This window comes from Manis javanica, chromosome 1 (genome assembly GCF_040802235.1).
Source record: "Manis javanica isolate MJ-LG chromosome 1, MJ_LKY, whole genome shotgun sequence".
Classification (NCBI taxonomy): domain Eukaryota; kingdom Metazoa; phylum Chordata; class Mammalia; order Pholidota; family Manidae; genus Manis; species Manis javanica.
In genome coordinates, this window is record NC_133156.1 from 38,845,454 (window position 1) to 38,865,280 (window position 19,827).

Here is a 19,827-nt window from a genome sequence, read left to right on the forward strand (position 1 = left end):
CCATGTGAATAAAGGCATGCAGAGGCTTTGGGAGGATGAGGAAGAGACTTGACTTGTTCACAAGTGGCCACAGAACTAGGACCTGTGACCTCAACCAATCCCCGGGCAGGGCCACAGCCACAGCTGGTTTGACCCCTCACAATCTAAGAGCTAAAAGGGATGGGAAAGTGCCCGGCCTCTGTCTAACCTGGGACCTTCAAAGAGAAAGAAGCAATGGAAAGCTCTCATGCATCCACCCCAGGACGTGCATGGATGGCTCCTCCAAGTTAAGTCTTGTCCTGAAGGGCTAAACGGGATGTTTCCCAGGTCAGGCTCACCAGCTCAGACTGCCTGGCACATCTCCACTGGCAGCTCTGAGGTGACAGGCCAGCTAAGGGAGGATGGAGGACTAGCTGTCATTCATCCTCTTCCACACTCTCCCCTCCCCACCTGGAGCTGTATATTGCACAAAACAACACTTCAATGCCATTGGATATTGTCCCTCTGGGCATCCGAGGAAGCCAAGGAGGCACTGAGCCAAGGAGATTTTCAGAGATGTGGTGGTTACGGGAGCGGATGAGGCAGGGAAGAGGAGGTCGGACATGCTTCTTCCACATTCTGTGGCCACGGGTCCTCTGTGGTACCCAGAGTCCTCAAGGAAAGGGAGAAGCCTTTTGGATGAGTTCAGATTTTTGAGCTAGTCATCCCCTCAGCCCTCTGTGATCTGTATTCAGGAAACTGAAAAGAAAGCGATGAGAAGGAGAGAGACATCAGCTAAATTGTGATCAGTGGGATCAATGGAGAGCTGGCCTCTTGTGTTTGACCAGTCTGAAGGATAGACCTGTCTGTCTTTGAGAAAGAATGGTTTCCCATAGAAGTCTGTGGACATGTCTGCTTGTCCAGACCATCAACCCTACATGGCGGTGCCCCCACCCCGAGCTGATGAGCCATCCTCTCTCCTCTCTCCTCCCGCCTCCCGGAAGCTGCAGCTCAGTCCACAGATAACCCAGGGCCTTGCGGGACGATGTGGCCATCAGCCTCCCTCCACCCTGGGAATGCCCCAACACCCAGGACTGGCAGCCTGGGAATACATCAGCCCAGGAGAGAGGCAATAAGAGGAGCCATTTGTGCACAGCCTACCTCCGGCCAGCAGTTTATATAAATTAATTGCCTTGACCTTGATGGCAGCCTTATGGTTGGCCACTCCTGCTTCTTATTACCTCTTTGCAGAGAAGGAAACTTTGAGACTCAAGAGAATGACTTTCCCTGAGCCATTTAGCTGGTGGGTTTCAGGTGCAAGTTTGAAGGCACCAGGTTCCTAAACATTGCCTTTCACATGAAACAGAAAACCCCTAACACCACTTTAAGGAATTGTCAAGCAGGCACCAAGAAATGCTAAGCTTTTGTCCTTAGCTTTTGAAGTTCAGCCCTACAATCAGAAGCATGAACTGGTTTGTTTGCTCAACCACATTCTTGTTCCCTGGGCCCTTCAGGCCCCAGCTTCTACCTTGAGGGCTTCTTCAGACTCACCTTTGGGGCAGATGATACCAGAGGCCGGGACTCCTGAGCACCAGCAGCAGGAGGCCACAGTATGGGGGGGCCCCTTGGCCTGGGGAGGCTCTTGCGGCCTGGCACTGGGTTGGCTGGGAGTGCTTTCTGGGGTGGCCGAGGCCTGGAGAAGTCCTGGGGAGAAAGCCACAAGCCTCACTCAAAGGCCAGAGGGGACCCGTTAGAAAGTGTTCTCAATATATTACAGATCAAAATCACGTGAGAGAAGGGATATACCATGTGGTTCCATCTGAAAAGAAATTTTGTGCGTGTGTTCACATGCTCAGGAAGAAGCCTTTTTAGAGAGCAAGCTGGCAGCATGTGTTGAAATGAGAAGTAGCCATTCTCTGATCTAATAATTCTACTTCCTATTGCTCACGTTAGAGAACTATTTGCACAGGTGCACAGAAATGAAATTATGAGGGTGCTCCTTGCAGCACTATTTGGGACAGCAAAAGAAACTATCAACACCCAAAATTTCCACAGGAGACAAACAGGAAAACTATACAGTGATAGGTGACACAGCATTTAAAAAGAATGAACTAGGTTGATATACGCTGAGGTGGAAAGATGATCAAGAGTCCTTGCAAGCTGAAATACAAGTTGTAGAGGACAGTTTATATACAATAGGTCACCATGACCAGTCTGGCCCCTGCCCAGATGCACATGTATAGAAGAAAGTCAGGAAGGATGCAGACCAAACCTCTAACAGAGGCTGGGGTGGGGGTGGGGGTGAGGGGAGGGGCTGTCCAGATGAACACTCAACTTGTTTTTAACAAGAGCATATGTGTATAGTATCTATGTAAATAAAAATAAAATTAAAAAAGAAACATATTTTTCATATTGCTTGTCTATGGATGGCACAATTAACAGAGATTCTTTCCTTTGTGTTTTTAAATTGTACCTTCATGTTTTGTCACTTTCTCAATAAAGCCTTCCCAGGCACCTTATTTAAAATGATAACACCCCCCTCTGCCTGGCACTCAGCATTCCCTCTCTTTTATCCTAATCCACTTCTCTTTTTTTTTCGTTTGTTTGGTATATATCACTTATTCCCCTCCAACATACTACACAATTTACTCATTTCTTACTTCCTGTCTTTCCACCTGCCACTAGACCAGAAGCAAGGGTAAGGTTTCTTGTCTGTTCGGTTCATGATAAAGCTCAAACTTCCAGAACACTGTCTAGTACACAGGAAGCCCTCAACAAATATTAGTTGAATAAATAAATTTCTGTGCTAGTCAAAAATTCATAAAATAACCATGTATTCCTTCTGTGATAAAAAAAAATTGTTTTAAGGAGCAAAGAATAGACTGTGCCACCACCCACAAATCCCCAAGCCAGTGGGTGTAGGAGAGAAGCCAGTTCCACAGGCGGGAGCTCCAGTGCCTGCTGCCCTGATTATTCCCCTTCTTGAGAAGGTCATCAACAAGCAGAAAAATGTCCAAAAGGCCAGCATGCTAAGAGGCAAGAGCAAATCAGGGAACTGAGATTTTCTCACAGAAGCTTCTCAACCAGCAGAAAACAGAGCAGAAAATAAGGTTCAGAGAATGAAAGAGCAGCAGATTCTTGTGACCAAAAAGCCATGTTTTCCAGATCCATCCCTTCCCTTAAGGTCAATGTGATTCCTTACCCTTCCAGCCCAGACAGCTGCTCAATTGCAGAGGCTGTTGGAGGCCAGGACAGAGACCTTCTGGGGGAGGCAACAGCTGGGAGCAGATGCCAGGCTGACGTGGGGAAATGCTCTGCTCCCTTGGCTGCTTGCTGCGTACAATGAGTGACCCAGGTGGGGTCACCCAGGGCGGTGCAGGGGACGGGAAGGGTGTTAATCTGGGAAGGAGAGTTATCTGCATGCAACTCCGGGTGTCCCAGAGCAGCACCCTGCCTCAGGCCACATCTGCTATGACCCAGCTCAGGTCTACTGGAGGCCCACCCAGACAGTTTTCCAGGGCAGAAACAGTCCCTGAACCACTCCGGCCACCGCTCCCTCCCTCAGGGAGCGGCATCTCCATCAGTAAGGCTGCACACACCAGACACTGGGTAGGTGGTCGTTCCCTGCCACCCGCCAAATCCCGTCTGTTACCTCTTCTACACATTTCTTACCAGCTTCACTCTATCACCCCCACCACCCCCTGCTCCCAGCCTCCATCATGTCTCTTTTAGAGACCACTTAAACCTTCTAACCAGTGTGTGCCCAGTCTCATCCCCCTCCCATCACACTGCTAGAGGAGCCTTTCATTTTTTTAAAACAAATTTATTTAATTTAATTGAAAATTAAATTTATTAACAATTCCCCCTATAATTCTCTTTCTGGGCACCATGAACCTCTCCTTCACAGCACTGATTACCATTGTAAGTACATGCATTTGATTGTCTCCCCAGCAGAATCTGAGCTCTGTGAGGCAAAGACAGCATCTGTTTTGCTCCACACTGCCTAGTACAGAGTAGAAGCTTCTATAAATTTTCAGAGAGAACAGAAGAGGTTGCAAAACTTCACCCATCACCTCTCCAGGGTGGGCCACGTCACCCAGCAAGAAGGTAGTGGAGCTGAGATCTGGAGAGTGTGATTGTCCCCAGGACAGGTGATGTCTTACTCAGCTAGGGACCTCAGGGCCTCAGCCACCAGGTGGTGAAGGGTTTGGAGTCAGATCTGAGTTCAAATCCTGGCTCCTTCACTTACAAACTGGGATCTCAGGTTAGTCTTTTCAACTCTGTGAGACTTGGCTACTCCCCAGGAGAAACAGATAGTAGCAATAACTCACTTCCTGGAATGGTCCTTAGCATGGAAGTGACGAGTCTCTCCAGACTTGTCCTGCAACTGCCTCCCACTGCCTGACCTTGGAGAAACCTGTCTGGGCCCAGATGCCCAGCAGAAGCCATGCTTGAGATTTCTGTCTCAGGATACCCGCTACTGGCTGGGCAGACTTCTGTGCTCTGGACCCCTGCCAGCAGCCACCAGGGAAAGGAAGAATCCGGGCAGGATATGAAGCCTCCCAGGTTTTTCCCCCAAGCTGAATTCTACTGTCCCTGGTGCTCCCCAGTGTACTGCTCAGGACCTTGGGGTAAGGCTGGCCCCATCTCCACTGAACAAACCTCTGTGTGGGCTTCTAGGAACAATGGCCTGCATGGCCTGCTCCCCCCACCCTCCTCTGTTCTCCCTTTACCCACATGTCTCCATGCAGTTGCTTTATCCCTCTTGTCCCCTATCCCTCCACTCCCTCCACTGTAGGCCGAACTGTGTACCCCAAAATCATATATTGCAGCCCTAATGCCCAGTACCTCAGAATGTGACTATATTTGGAGATGGGGCCTTTAAAGAATTAATTAAGTTAAAATGAGGCTGTTAGGGTGGGCCCTGATCCACTGGTGGCTGGTGCCCTTACTCAAAGAGTAAATTTGGACACACAGGGAGGCATCAGGGCACACGCACAAAGGAAGACCACGTGGGACATGGGAGACGGTGGCCACCTGCAAGCCAAGGAGGTAGGCCTCAGAAGAAAACATCCCTACTGACAAGTTCACCTTGGACTTCCAGTCTCCAGAACTGTGAGAAAACAAATTTCTGTTGTTTGAGCCCCCCACCTGCAGTCCTTTGTTAGGGCCGCCTGAGCAGGCCAATGCCCCCTCCCCAGTTCTTCTCTCGGCTCCTCTTGCTCTCTTCTCTCTTCTCTTCTCCCTCCCTCTCCCCTCTCCATCAGGCTTTCCCTTTCTGCATGGATCTCCTCCATGCCACCCCTGGCCCAGAAGAGGAAAACAGGAGAGTAACAGCTGCAAACCGTCAGGAGACCAGGAGACTGCCCCTGTCTCGGGGGTCCTGCAAGATCTCTGCCAGCCCCACAGTCCTAGGGGCAGCCTGGGCCCCACTGGCCCTCTGGATGGTGCCCAAGAAAAGCGGCCCCGAGAAGAAAACAGTCCTCTGCCCCCCTTGAGGAGTCACACCCAAAGCACACAGGCCAGCCCTGGCAGGCACCATGCCCGGCCACTGCCCTGGAAACATCTGTGCCCGTATTGCGGGAACATCTGCCAGGAAGAACAGTTGGAGACGTCAGAACACAGACACATGGAGTGCTTGGGCTGCTGGCAGGGTGGCTCCACTTCCAAGGGATGCCAGTGCTGGGGCTTGGAGCCCAGACCTGCTCCCATCTCCCAGGGGCCTTGCCCCTTGACCTGCCCTTGCAGGGAGCAAGGCATCATGGCAGCCCCCCAGGAAGACCTCCCACCTAGTGGAAGATACTGACAAGTACAGCTGGGGGGAGGGGGAAGTACTATGATGAGAGATGTACAGGGGCACCAAACTCAGGTTTGGGGGTCAGAGAAGGCTTGTTGGGGACAGTGGCATTCAGAGATGTGAGGCTGAACAGGAGCTGGCTATGCAAGGGGAAGAAGAGAGTATTAGCAGAAGACATAGCATTTGCAAAGACCTAGAGGAGAGAGAAGGAGCACGAGGTACTGAAAGAAGGTGATTTGGGGTGGAAGGTGGGCAGTGGCTTGTCACAGCCAGGGAGGAAACCCTCCGTAGTTGAGGGGCTGCCTGGGGAGTGTACTTCCCTCCGCGCAGCGCTCTCACCCCTGACGTGCCCCTGTGTTTACCAGAATGGAGGAAAGGCAGGCAGCTCATGACTCTGCAAGTTTCATCTTCACAGCCCCTCTCATTCCCCACTGTCAGTGACCTTAAAAGCAATGCCCCTAGTCCAGGGTTGCCGAGAATACACTTACCTGGGAAAGGATGCAATTTGGTGCAGGGGGCACTGGCCGGCTTGGGGGAGGCCTCCTGGATGACTCCTTCCTCTCTACTTGGGACTCAGCCCCTGGGGAGTTCCTAGCAGCCCTGCTGAGGTGAACTGGCAATGGTGCAGGTGGGGACCCAGCATGCAGGTAGTCTGGAGGGGGCCGGGGAGGAGGCTGGGAGGGCTTCCGTAGGGTTTCAGGGGTGTTGGTCACCTGCATGCAAAAGACAAAGAATGCCTGATACACAGGAACCCTCAATGTACTTAAAGACTCCAGGATGCCTTTGTGGGCCTCCCTGAGATGACCAGAGGCCAAGGGGAGGGCATGCTGACCAGCTGAATCCCTAGGATCTCAGAGGTCAGATGCAACCTTTGAAGTCATGAGGGCATGTCAGAACCAAATGAACATCTCTCAAGCCAAGAAAGCAGCTTTTATTACCAATCCCACAGGCCCACAGAGATTCTTAGGACAATCCAGCAGTCCTGAGGGATAAGGAACAGTAGCAAAGCGCAGTGGTGCAAACCCCTTACCTTTCGCTTGCCCTGGGGCGTCTGCAACTTGAATGTTGGGTTGGCATGGCCAGTTCCACTATTCTGGGACACCCTGAAGGGACAACTGGTAACAAGAAATGGGGGAGGAGAAGGGAGGGTGTTCATTGAGCGTCAGTGCCCGAGTTCCCTCTGACCCAAGCATGGCCAGCAAGTAGCCAAACCTTCCCCAAGCCTGCTCTGAGGGTGGCACCGGTTCTCCTGAACATGTCTCGCTAGGTGAGGAGTCCTTGCAGATGGAGAACTCTCAAGCAAAGGGAGCTGGCCTTCACAAAGCAGTTTCCTCAGTACTTTTTCTTTGGCCTTTTAAGAACTTTCTCTCCCAGAGACATAGGATGTTACCAGCCATCAACTAAGCCCCCTCAGCTATAGATCCAGAAAGACTTGGGATTTAAAATCCCCTCCAGAACAACTGTAGTTTAATAGGGAACTCGGAGACTACTCATATGAAATATCCAGAAGAATCAATCGCTTGAAAAAAAGTTAACTTTGTCTTGATGTCCAGCCACCCCTGTGATTGACTTGGACTAGTCAATCCCACTCTGTTGCCTGTCTCCTGCTCTTTAAAATGGAAAGCAAATCAAACAAGTAAAGATTTCATTTCACAGTCCAGCTTAAACTGGTCGGGGTCAGTCTACTGAGAAGGATTCTGAAAGCGATGGCCAGGTTAGTGGAGAGTACTTCCATAGTAAGGCCAACTAGTAATTGTCTGCCATGGTCTTGGAGCACCGCAGAAGGGAAGAGGGCGGCAAGTGCCTCAAATGCGCCCTCCCTGAATTAGACCCATCACCACCAACTTTTCCACCAGGAACTGCTTTATGATCCATAAGCAGACCCCAAGTCCTTCATGGCACCCCATCATACCTGAGCTGTTGCCTCAGCTTGGAAGGGAGGGCAAAGGGCTTCAGCTGGCCTAGTTTGCTGTTCTGTCTGCAGCAATAGTACATCATTGTGAGGACCACCAGCACAAAGACGGTTGTGAACACTCCAGCTATCACAGGGCCAGCACCTTCCAGAAACAGAGCCCAAGGGAGAGGCTGAGACACTATTTTGGCTAATAGCAGTGGATTTCAAACAATGTATTCCTGATTCTTCTTCAGAATATTTGAGCTGCCTTTAGCTTATATTACTTATTTTAACTCAAAAAGTGTAGTAAAAAACACACATCGTATACCACTGGGAAATTACTAATATTAACTTAAGCAGCCCGGTCAATTTGCTTTGTACAGATCTTGTAATAAAGCTTCTCCAACCACTTATGTTTAATTAAGAGAGTCTCTTTTGAGGCAAGTAGCTCCACTTCTATTATTTACCACTAGTTTCCAGCCTGAATCATGGTTTTTCTGGACACAAAGCAACCGACACAAAATGCTAGGAGCCTTAGACTGATGTAAGACTAGAACTCGCATGCATAATCCACAATTCCATGCTTGGTTTCATCAAAGCTGCCTCTCATGAATTATACATTTACATGTACAAAATATATAGACACCAGTGACACACTACTTTTATCTTTGAAAGATATTGCTCAACAAAAGTGCTTTGCTACTATTGAAAAAAACAAAAGCTTGGAAATCAAAAGGCTAAAATCACTGAGATGTGTTTAATCTCCATTTTAAGCCTTGTTCATCCAAGGGAATCTGAACTACTTATAAAGTGCTCCACGTTCATGATTATGTTAGTTACTGAGAAAGACTGGTCGCCATCCCACCCCCAAGAAAGGATGGGATTCTTCAGTAACCTCACGTCTATCTTAATCTCCCTTGACCAGGCAGTTTCACCCTGCGCAGTGGAAAGGACAGAGGAGGCGCCACAGAGCTGTGCCCCGCGCTAGGCTGCTAGCCTCTGCCGCTCTCCAGCGCCACCCTGCTTTTACTTGTCTCCTCATCTACAGAATCAGGAGGATGCAGCTGACGCATTACCCCTCTGCAGCAGGCCACCTGCCCCAGGCGCCCACCCCTCTGACTGCGCAGGCGGCACTCACTCTCGGGGGGCATGGGCCCACTGTCGATGCTGCCCCCCAGGCCGGGCGTGCTGCAGAAGGGTGGGGCCCAGCCCCGGAAGCAGTGGCAGTTCTGGTTGTTATTGCAGACCTGGAGAGAGAGGCAGGCGGGGTCAGCTTCCAGGGGTCTCCAGCTCCCACCGCCAGCGGTGCGCAGGAGCCCAGAAGCCCCGGCACTTACCCCATGGCCGTTGCACTTCTTCCTGCAGCCTTCCGTTTCAAAGAAGGAGGTGTTCCGGCAGTGACCCTCGAAGCAAATCTGTCGTGAGGAGGACACTGAGCCATCAGCAAAGCGGAAGAGACATTGGTTGGCCATCAGGGGACTAGGGTTTGGCACTTAGAACATATGGAACTCAAAAAGGCAGCACACTTCAGGTTATTTATGACAGTAAAAAATTTAAAACAACCTAAAATGCCAAGGACAGGATGGTGTTAACTAAATTCTGTTACTACTTTTGTAATTAAGGAGAAAACAAATAATTATATTGTTAAAATATTATATTTACTAATATAATAAATGTTATTACATCCTATATACTATATTTTGATTATATGTTAATCACTTAAGTATATATTAATGAGCACTAATTTTAACATTAGACATTAAAATAATGACAATGGTGACAGCAGGCTACTCTGTGCCAAGTACTACACCAAGTATTTCATATGTTTTTATAATTTCATTCCTGGTTAACTCTGAGATAAGTGCCATTATTTTCCCTGGGCTTCTCCAACTCCTAGTCTACTCCATTTCTCATTCATATAATAATATTGATTATTAATGATGAGGACAAAAGTAATAATACCTAGCCCATCTCCATGGTCTACAGGGATTATCTTATTTAATCGTTATACCAATTTTATGGGGTGGTTCTTGCTATTACTAACATGCTTAATAAGGAAGCCACTGAGGCTCAGAGGGGTTGTGGGAGCTGGGATCTGAGCCTGGGCATCTCTCTTCAAAGCTCACACTTCTCAATCACTCCTTCCCCTCTGCAGCCCAGCCCATGAGTGAGATGGGAGGAAGGGACTCACATGGTTGTAGCCACACTTGGTCCCAGTCATCACCAGGCCTGGGTCCAGCATGTCACCCTCGTCCTCAGGACCTCGGTAGACATGGGTGCCCCGGCACTGGATCTGCCTCCCGTTCATGTTGATGATGGTGTCGATGGGTACCGCGTTGGACTCCAGGGGCCGTGCCTCAGAACTCTGACACTGGATCTTCCCACACTTGGCATCTCTACGCCCCAGAGAAGGAGGGAAGGAGGTGGAATCAGAGGAAGGGGAAGAGCCAGGGTGCAGAGAGCTTCCATCTTTCTTGACCAAGACAGCAGGCTTAGGCTGGGGAGAGGCAAGGGGCAATGAGTGTGTTCCAGGGACCCAGCAGGAGAGACCCCATGTGGACTTAGACCAAGGACAGGAAACAAGGTCCTTGTCCCTGAGCAGATCTAGGCCAGAGAGCTGGCCTTGGCACGTCCTCTTTACTGCAAGGACAACTGCCTGATCTGGGCAGCCTGCCCCCTCTGCCCCTCTCCTGTGCACCCAGGTGCTGCACCCAGAAGCCTGGCACCATTCCTGAATCCCCATTCCCCCTCAGTCCTGGGTTCAAGCAATTTTAAAGCTCTGTCAATCCTGCCTTCTAGGTACTTACTGAAGTTCACACCACCATCCTCTTACCTAGACACCAGGAAACTGATTTCCCTGCCTCCAGACTTGCCACACTGGAGCCTAATTTCCAAACTGCTCTCAAGCCTGGCCAGACTCCCTTAGCCATGCATTCAAGGCTTTCCATGAAGGTCCTTATCCAGGCTCATTTCTCAGCATTGCACCCTAGCATTATACTTTAACTGTATCAAACTATTATCAGTTCTTCCTGCTGCCAGTTTTACTCCTCTATCTACTCTCCTGTGTACTAGCACCCCATTCTGTTCAACTCGATCATTTCTGTAGATCTTAGTTTAGGCATAACTTCTTTTGGAAAACCACCTCAACCCACTGAGATTGGGTTGGGTATCTCTCTCCATATTTCCATTATCACACTACATTGCTAACTAAAAGTTCCATGTGCTCAGGATAGTATCTGGCACATGGTAAACCCTTAATAGATGGTGGATGGGTGGATGGATGGATAGATGAATAGATGGACAGATGGATGGATGGGTGGATGTTGGGTTGAAATGAATGAATGAATGAGCGAATGAATGACAGGGTATTCAGACGAGGTATAATTAGTGCCCTGAAGAAATGACCCCAAAGGGCTGATTCCCTGCCGTTCTGTAAGAAGGTCCCAAGAGGAGGTCTGACCAGCTTTTTAGGAAGCATTGCCACCCACACCCGCCCTCTGACTTCCTTGTAGCTGAATGGTGCATTATCCAGCAATGGGCCTGGAACAGAGACTGACTCCAGCCGATTTATCTAAAGGCCCAGTTCTGAGGCCACCACACTACTGAGCTGGGCAGGAGTGAGGACAGAGCAGAAATTGCTGTCACCCCGCATCTCATGGGGTCTGCCTCTGGGTCATCACCTCATGTTGCACTTCTTGTGCTCCCCATTCATGTCCTTCCCACAGTTTCCAAAGGTGTCCCCAGCCACATTCACTTTCTCGAAGCAGAGATCAGGAGCGGGCCGGGCTCCTAGGTGGGCAAGAAACATTTATCAGTACACTAGCCAACTTCAGTAGAAATCAGAAGCTCCCTTGGTAAAGTCATGAGGTTAAAGTTCTTAGGGAGGAAATATTCAGGCCTTTTTTTCCTACCCCTATCAGGTTACTCCACCCCCATTTTCTCATTAAGAACTGGTCATAGAAAAAGGTTTTGTATCAGTTCTTCACACCTTATTGAAGTTTCATATCTGTGGGAAGTTTGTGTGCTAAGCCTTCTCTCTAATGAAGAAGGCCTGCCTCATTTCAGACTTTTAAAAAAAGGTAAAACATGTGCACAATTTTAAAGAAATAAAGTATGTCTTGGAATTTTTCTAACTAGCCATTACAGCTCCTATTTGCTTCCCCACAACCTAAAAATTAATCACAGTTCACAGTGTATCTTCAAGAGATAACTGTATCTCTATCTTCTAGACACAATTCTTGGGTATCCTCTAGAGATGATCTCTCTAATAAAGAATGGCAGCATATTCTATTCACTATTCTGCATCTTGCATTCCTCACTTTATTTATTGTGAGAGACGACTTTATTCAGCACGTGCAGAGCTGCCTTTTCCTTTTATTTAGCTGCAGTGTTCCACTGTATGGATATACCAGCATTAATTTAATCAGTCACTATTGAAAGATACATAGGTTGTTACTGCTATCACTAACAGTGAATATCCTTGTAAAGCTATCTCCACATATGTGTGCAAATACAAGTGTAGGATATATTCCTAAACAGTAGAATGGATGGGTCCAGTGATAAATGCACTTAAAATCCTGGAATCTCCAAATTGCTTTCCATAAGGTTGTACCTACCTGTTTCTCCAAACTCCACACTATTGTTGCTCTTGTTGTTATGGTATTATTATTACATTATTATGGTAACTCTTTAGTCTTTGCCAATCTGATATATGAATGACTATTTCCTTTCACTCAGTATGAGTGAGGTTGAACATCTTTTCAGAGCTTAAGGGCCATTTGCACTTCCTCTGCTGTCTCCATCCTCTGCCCATTTTTCTGGTAGATTATTCTTATCCATTATCCACTTAGAATTTAAAGCATCAAGGAACTGGGAAGAACACTGTCCACTGATTCTCCCTGAAGGTCTACACTGAGCCAAGGGGATGAGAAAGGAAGCACCCAGAGATGCTATTTTGATTCTAAGCTACCCCTGTGCCTGAAGCAGGAGGCTGGCCTGGGGGCGGGGGCAGGAGGAGGGCCCTTACCAGGACCCCAGAGCTGCTGACACTGCTCCTGGTAGGTGAGGCACATGCCGTTGTAGCAGTAGGCCTGGCCACTCTCGCAGGGGGTGCCGTCCATCTGGTAGAAGTTGGTGGGGCAATGGGGAGACTTGCCTGTGCAGAACTCCGGGAGGTCGCACTGCCGTGCCTGCTCACGGCACAGGGTGCCAGGGGCCAGCAGCTGAGCCGAGGAATGAGAGGGAAAGTACAATTAATCCCCCACCTGTCCTCAACTCTACCAGCAAAGGGCTCATGCACGTCACTCTGTGGAACAGAATTTCCATTACCATAATTTCAGAGGCCTTTATTTTACATGGCCTCATTAGCTCTGACCATGATTAACCTCCTAATGTGAATAGTCACTTTGAGTTTTCACCAGTGATAACTCCCTTCCTCTTCATAGCAGTCATAAGGAGGAGTTAAAAAATAACATCTGTGCAACAGTATTCAGTTTACCAAGTACTTCAGCAATAATGGCTACTGTTACAGAGCTCCCACTTTCATGCCCAGTACCACTATTACTTAATCTACTTTTCATGACAGTCCTATGTAATATAATTATCCCTATTTTACAGATGATGAAACCTGAGGCAGAAGAAGTTAAGCAATGGATCCAAAGTCTCATGGTTAGTAATGGCTGAAGAGCCAGGCCATATACATGTGTATGTAGACATACGGATACATACACACATACAAACTCCCATATGTAAACACATAGATCCATGCACACTTATGTATTTACAAATGCAATACAAATATAAATACACATTTACTCCTAAACATTTACATGTACATCTGGGTGACACACACACACAAACACACTAAGCTGGTATTCACACAGTATCTTTGACTTTACAAAGCACTTCAACAAAAATATATCCCCATCATTGAGCCAAGCACTGGACCAAGTTACACATGCTCATCTCATGTGATCCTCACAATATCCATGAGACAGATACTATTATTTGCCTCATTCTGCAAATAAAAAAACTTGATCAATAGCAAACCTTTGGACGAATGGTAAAGACTGAGTTTCCACTTGAGTTTTCCAGCTTCCCTTGGGGTCAGTGTTATCACTACTCTTCCCATTTTATAGATAAGGAGCCTAGACTCAAGATGGTTAGTAGGCTATTCCAAATTACACAATCAGGGCTTGAACTGAAGACTCAGACTCCAAGCCTCATCTTTCCCCACATACTTTGCTCTAAGGAATACTTTCTGAGACTTTCAGGATTTCTGAAGTCCTGGGAGTGAATGAGATGAACATTCTCTCTCCATGCTTGTTCTTGGACTGCGGTCCAAGACCCTTAGGGACAGAACCCAGCACCTTCCTAGGTGAATGCTGGGTCCACCCTACAGTCAAATGAGATGACAAGTTTCCCTAGGCCAGGCAAGGAAAGCTACATCTGAGAACAGCGCCCTCCCTGCTCCCAGGTATGTTACTTCACACCACCCACAAGGCCCTCCCTCCAAAGAGGGAGGCAGAGAATGGACCAGCTGAGCAGCTTGCTGAAGAGCATAGAGCTCAGCTGCAAGGGTGCACATGGGCCACGTGTTGAGGAGGAGGCTGTAGGATGCATCTCTACCACCCAGGAGCAGGATGGAAGTAGAGAAGACCCACCCCGGAACCAGCACGTGAGGGTTCAAACCCCAGGTGCTTAACCAGCAGTGGGATCTGGAGCAGCTACTTAACCTCTATGTTCATGCAAAGTAAATGGGGATAATAACCCTCTTGTAGGGTTGTTAGAAGGAATGAGTTCAAATAAAGCACTTGAACAGTATCAGACACATAATGAACACTCAGAGGTGCTAGGTGGAAGCACAGATCCACAGTCCCTATCCAAAACTGTGGGGCTGGATGGGCTTCACACTTCTCAGATTTTAGAAAGCAGACCCTGTACATATTCACACACATATATATGTATATACATGCACACAGTCCATATGTATATTATATAACCCCCCAGCAAGGCTTGGGATTATGCCTGATAATCAAACATATTACTACTTCTGCAAAAAAATACAAATTATTGACTTTAAGTGTGCTTGTTTTTAGAGACTATAATTAGTCTCATGTCAATTCAGGTCAAATTTCGCCACCAAACAAGTTTAAAAAATGTTTTTGGTCACCCTTTAGAACTTTCTGAATTTCAGAATTGTAGATAAGAGATTGTAAACACATAGTAATATTAGTAGCAATGTCTTCCACATCAATATTAAGAGGGTGGGCTCCAGGGTCAGGGAAACTTGGCTTGCCCCACCCTGGCTATGTGATCCCAGATAAGCCACTTATCACATCTGAGCCCCAGTTTCCTCATCTAATTTGAGGGTATTAATATACATCTCATGGGGCTTTTGTGAGGTCTGAATGAGATAAGATATATAAAATTCTCTAGTGAAGAATTCCCTAATAAGAGATCTATTAATGTTAATCAAAATTATGGTTATTATTAATCAAACCCACTCTCCCTGGATACTTCTTTAAAAAAAAAATCTTTTATAATTCACATACCATAACATTCACCCATTTAAAGTACACAATTCAGTGTCTTTCAGTATATTCACAGAATTGTGCAAGCATCTTCACTGTCTAATTTTAGGACACTTCCATCAGTCAAAAAAGAAACCCAGAAAAATCATTATTGGTCACTTCTTATTCCCTCCTCCTCTGACCCCTGGCAATCACTTATCTTTATTCTGTCTCTGTGGATTTCCCTACTCTGGATATTTCATATAATGAGATTATACAATATGTGGTTGTAACTAGCTTCTGTCACTCAGCATAATATTTTTGAAGTTAATTCATGTTGCAATATATATCAGAATGTTACTCCTTTTTACAGCTTAGTAATATTCCATGCTGTAGATATCCCACAATTTGTTTATCTATTCTTCCACTGTTGAACATTTAAGTTGTTTCCATCTTTTGGCCATCATGAACAGTCCTGGTATAAATATTTCAGTACAAGTTTTTGTGTGGACATGTGTTTTCAATTCTCTTGAGCATATACCTAGGAATACAATTGGTGGGTCACATGGCAATTCTGTTTAAATATTTGAGAAACTGCCAAACCATTTTCTAAAGCAGAAATTAAGTTGTCTTAGTAACTGTAATGGGGTATGTGGGGGGACCTGATAATAGGGGTAAATGTGGTAACCACAATGTTGCTCATGTGAAACCTTCATAAGATTGTATGTCAATGATACCTTAATAAAAAAAATTAAGTTGTAAAAAAAAACAAAAAAAACAAAAAAAAATCTTCCATCTTCCAGGAGGCACAGCCCTCTGAGATGATCTGAATGCAGTGAGGCCCAGTATAGGAAATAGTCAACTTTGTTCAATGGGCCTGCCCAGCTCCATGTTTCTGAAACTTTGATGCCGTCACTACCCCAGGATGGAGGTCTGAATCCTGGCCACTGGCCCCAGCAGAGCATGGGGCTGTCAGGTCAGGACGCGGGGCAGGGGGCCAGGGCCGCTTACCTTACACTGGTGGCAGCAGGAGCCATGGGCACACTCCGCGCCTTCTCTCAGGGTGCAGTTGGAGGCATTGCAGCAGCGGCTGCTGCATTCCTGTGGAGGTGGTGGGAGTGGGCGTGAGCCTCTGGGGCGGCAGGGCAGGGAGACAGGAGTCTGGGCAGGGCGAGAGCCTCCACCAGCCTCCTATGTTTCCCCACCCACCCCACATGCTCCTGGAGTCCAAGCTCCCTAGGAAGTCTTAACAAAAAAACCACTTTATAGCTTTATCACTAAGCTGTATTTATTGTTAGGATATATACAAATGCACAATGATTAACACCACAGCTTAGACACAACTACATTTTGAGAGTGAATATTTTTGCAGGCATTTTCCTATACATATATAGACATATGCTTATTTTACAAAGTCATAGTATCCACACTGCTTTTTAACTTAATAAAATATGTGCACTTCCCCCTGTAATCATGTATCTTTTGAAATATGATGTTTAGAATGGTATTACTCTGTATGGAAATCCAGAGACCCTGTCTTGTACTGCTACCCTGCCTGCCTCCTATACCTCCAGGCCTTAGAATCATAAAAAGAGGCCATCAGGAGTAAGGCATGCCGGAACACCTCCACACACAGTTCACAGTGGCTCCTGGGGCCTGTTTCCTCAGCCTTCTCTCACCATCTGCTGCTCTATTCTCACTGGCCTGAATGTTTCTGGAACAGAAGGTCTCTAGGAGTTCCAAGGTCTCCTCTCTTCCTTCCTGACCTATGAGTCCTGATTTCCTGACATACAGCATGAGATATAAAAAGATGCTGAGACACCCCAGTGACTGAGTGTCCTTATCACACTGCCACTACATCCCTAGGTGGATCTGCGTTGTTGACAGTGTGCCAGGCTCCACGCACAGGTCTGCCACAGCCTGTGGAGCAGGATTATTCTGTCTCACAGATGGGAAAACTGCAGGTCAGACACATCTAGTGGCTGACTGGTGCACACATGACTCGAGGCAAGCGTTGGAGCTGAATTCAAGCAGTGTCTGCCTGTGGTCCACCCCATGGTTACTGAGCACACCAGAGCCAGAATTGTCTAGGTCTAGCATGTTGGACAGACATCCTGCCACCTGACTACACATACCCAGCCACCTGTTTCCCCAAAAAGAAGAAATAAAGACACTTAATACACCTTCAGCCTCCATAAAGCATCCTGATGTATGGCATGTTGGAAAGACACATCTCACCACCTGCCTGCAGATACCTTCCATTAATCTCTCACCAGCTCGGGCTCCAAGCAGACCCATGTTCCTTCTCTTCTAACATAACCATGTTTCTTCCCACCTCAAGGTACGGTTCCTCCTCTAGCTGAAACGTGCCTTCTCTCCTTGTGCTCCTTACTAACTCCTAACTTAGCCTTTGGTTTTGGGGTCAGAGGTCATACTCCCATCTACTACATACTACATATTCTCATAGGACAATGTCATTGGCTCTCCCAGCATTTACCATGACTTGTGTTTTTATACTTTTGCAATTATTTGGTCAATGTGTGTTTCCCCGACTAGACTGTATGTTCCACAAGGATAGGAACCACATTTATTTTTACTATCTGTCTAGTCTCTAGCCCCCAGCATAGTACTCCACACTCAGTAAATATTTGTTGAATAAGCAGCTATTCTGAATATAAGCCAACTGGATGAACCCATTGGTGGGTTGCTCCTCACCCACTCTGATCCCCCCATTACAATACAACTCCCTCCTTTCAGAAGGGTCTGTGTTAATCTCTCTCGACTCATGGTGGTGGGGGTGGCAGGGTCTTTAATAACTATTTCTTGTTTTCTTATGAAAGTTACATGCTGACATATAAAAAAATCAAACCATAGAGAAGGTCATAAAATCAAATAGTCTTTTCACATGCACATAAACTCTCAGTCTCCACCCCAGGGTTTCCTGTTAACTCATGCATTCTCTCCCAAATTGTTTTGCATGTTAACATACATATTTTTATGCTTCAAAAAGCAGAGATGAAACTACCCAGTTCTGCTTTTCGCAGAACAACACTCATCTGCTAAAAATGACAGCTATGTTAGAAGCCCACCACACTCATTTTGAAGATCAAAAGGAAGGAAGCAGCTTATCCACAAACAGTTCTGCTCCTTCCTCCTAGCAGCCCTTTTCAGGATGGACAGTAGTACTTCCTACATCCCCTTTCAACCATCTCTTCTCCAGGCTAACCAGCACAAGCTTGCTATTTTGAGCATCCTCATAAGGCCCACATTCAAGTTCCTATGTCCAGCTACATGGCCCCCAGTATGAACTCGGTGCAGCTGGAGGGCCAACGAGGCTACCTGTAGCTCCACTGGGGAGGAGACTGAGGCTTTCGGTGAGACCAATCCCATGAACTCCATCCTGACTTGGACACAAAGAGTACCATCCTCAAACTGGGAGAATCTGTGAAAATGGTCCATACTGAAGGCTTACTTTCCACATCTTATTTGTGGGGGTCTCTGATGGCCATGCAGGCAGGAAATGTTGAGACTGAGACATTTCCAACTGCACTGTCTCCAACTTTGTGATTTGAAACCAGGGCACATTCTTCCATTCCCACATCCCTTCCCTACCACGACACCTTACCTCTTCCTCCCCACAGTCACATTCTTCCCCATCCTCCAGGTACCCGTTCCCACACCTCCGGCCTCCATAAAGTGTCCTGGTGTCTGGCATGTTGGAGAGACACATCCCACCACCTGACTGCAGATACCTATCCAGCTCCTTCCTGTTGCATCCATTGAACACTCTGGGAAAGGGGTGCCTGGCAGAGAATAAGGTTGGAGTTAGCTGGGAGTCTGAGCACCAAGCAGCCAGAACAGCATCAATCCTGCTGCCCATGGGGCTGATTGCGATTCCACCTGGATGCAGAGCCACTTCGCCCTATGCGCATACATTCCCCCTTAGAACATCACCAAGGCACATTACATTCTGCGCCCTTGGAAGATCACCAATACATTTACTTACAAATCTTACTAAGAATTAAAAAATATTAACCATCCATAATGTTTTTTCCCCTCACTCTGCATGGAGGAAGTATTTAAGAATGAGAAACAGCAATTTCTGCCCTTTGCAGGAAGGGGTTGTGATAAGTGAGGATTATGAATGTGTTATACTAAATCTCTTGAGCCTGACAGATGAATAAAATACCAGCCAACCCAAACTTTTCCTGAAGCTGATGTTAGTGGAGATTTTCTTGGGATAGAAAACCAGGCCAAAAATGGCCAAGATTTTTGGTTTCATTTCTTTGTTGAGTCAATGATCTGATCTCTGTTCTATGGATACAGGAAGTGCTCCAAATTCAAACCAGCCAATTTACAAACGTGTGGTTTTTATTGCAAGAGTATGAAAGGTTCTGGGGTCCTGTGATTGGGAGATACAATCAAATGTCATGTATTCCCAGATGGCAGGTCACTACCACCATTTGGGTCTATAAAGAGTTATTCTGATTGCAACTCACTAAACCAATTCAAGTTTAATCTGGAGGTTTCCTTCAGTTGACAGGTATGTCACAAGGAATTTGTCATGTCACAGGGAATTTATTACTAATAAAACTTTGTTAATAGTTTAAAAACACATGTAAGTAGTAATTAATATAACTCTCAATTATTTGTCTACAAAAGTGCTT

At 46.9% G+C, this 19,827-nt stretch overlaps 1 protein-coding gene across 3 annotated transcripts in view; it reads right to left on the minus strand.

Moving 5' to 3' along the window:
* Window positions 1-580: 580 nt before the first annotated feature.
* Window positions 581-19,827, minus strand: part of ADAM19 (ADAM metallopeptidase domain 19) — a 76,242-nt gene continuing 56,995 nt past the window's right edge. For 2 of the 3 annotated variants that reach the window (XM_017677270.3, XM_073231428.1), the window contains 12 exons: window positions 18,786-18,963; window positions 16,172-16,261; window positions 12,676-12,871; window positions 11,330-11,438; window positions 9,841-10,045; window positions 8,987-9,064; window positions 8,788-8,896; window positions 7,668-7,812; window positions 6,786-6,870; window positions 6,244-6,468; window positions 1,510-1,662; window positions 581-717 (listed from right to left, as the gene is read on the minus strand). In XM_017677270.3, the coding sequence (XP_017532759.2) occupies window positions 664-717; window positions 1,510-1,662; window positions 6,244-6,468; window positions 6,786-6,870; window positions 7,668-7,812; window positions 8,788-8,896; window positions 8,987-9,064; window positions 9,841-10,045; window positions 11,330-11,438; window positions 12,676-12,871; window positions 16,172-16,261; window positions 18,786-18,963 (1,627 nt within the window). In that variant the 3' untranslated portion in view covers window positions 581-663. Of the gene's footprint in view, window positions 718-1,509; window positions 1,687-6,243; window positions 6,469-6,785; window positions 6,871-7,667; window positions 7,813-8,787; window positions 8,897-8,986; window positions 9,065-9,840; window positions 10,046-11,329; window positions 11,439-12,675; window positions 12,872-16,171; window positions 16,262-18,785; window positions 18,964-19,827 lie in introns of those variants that run through there. The other variant, XM_037025116.2, reaches the window with a different exon arrangement.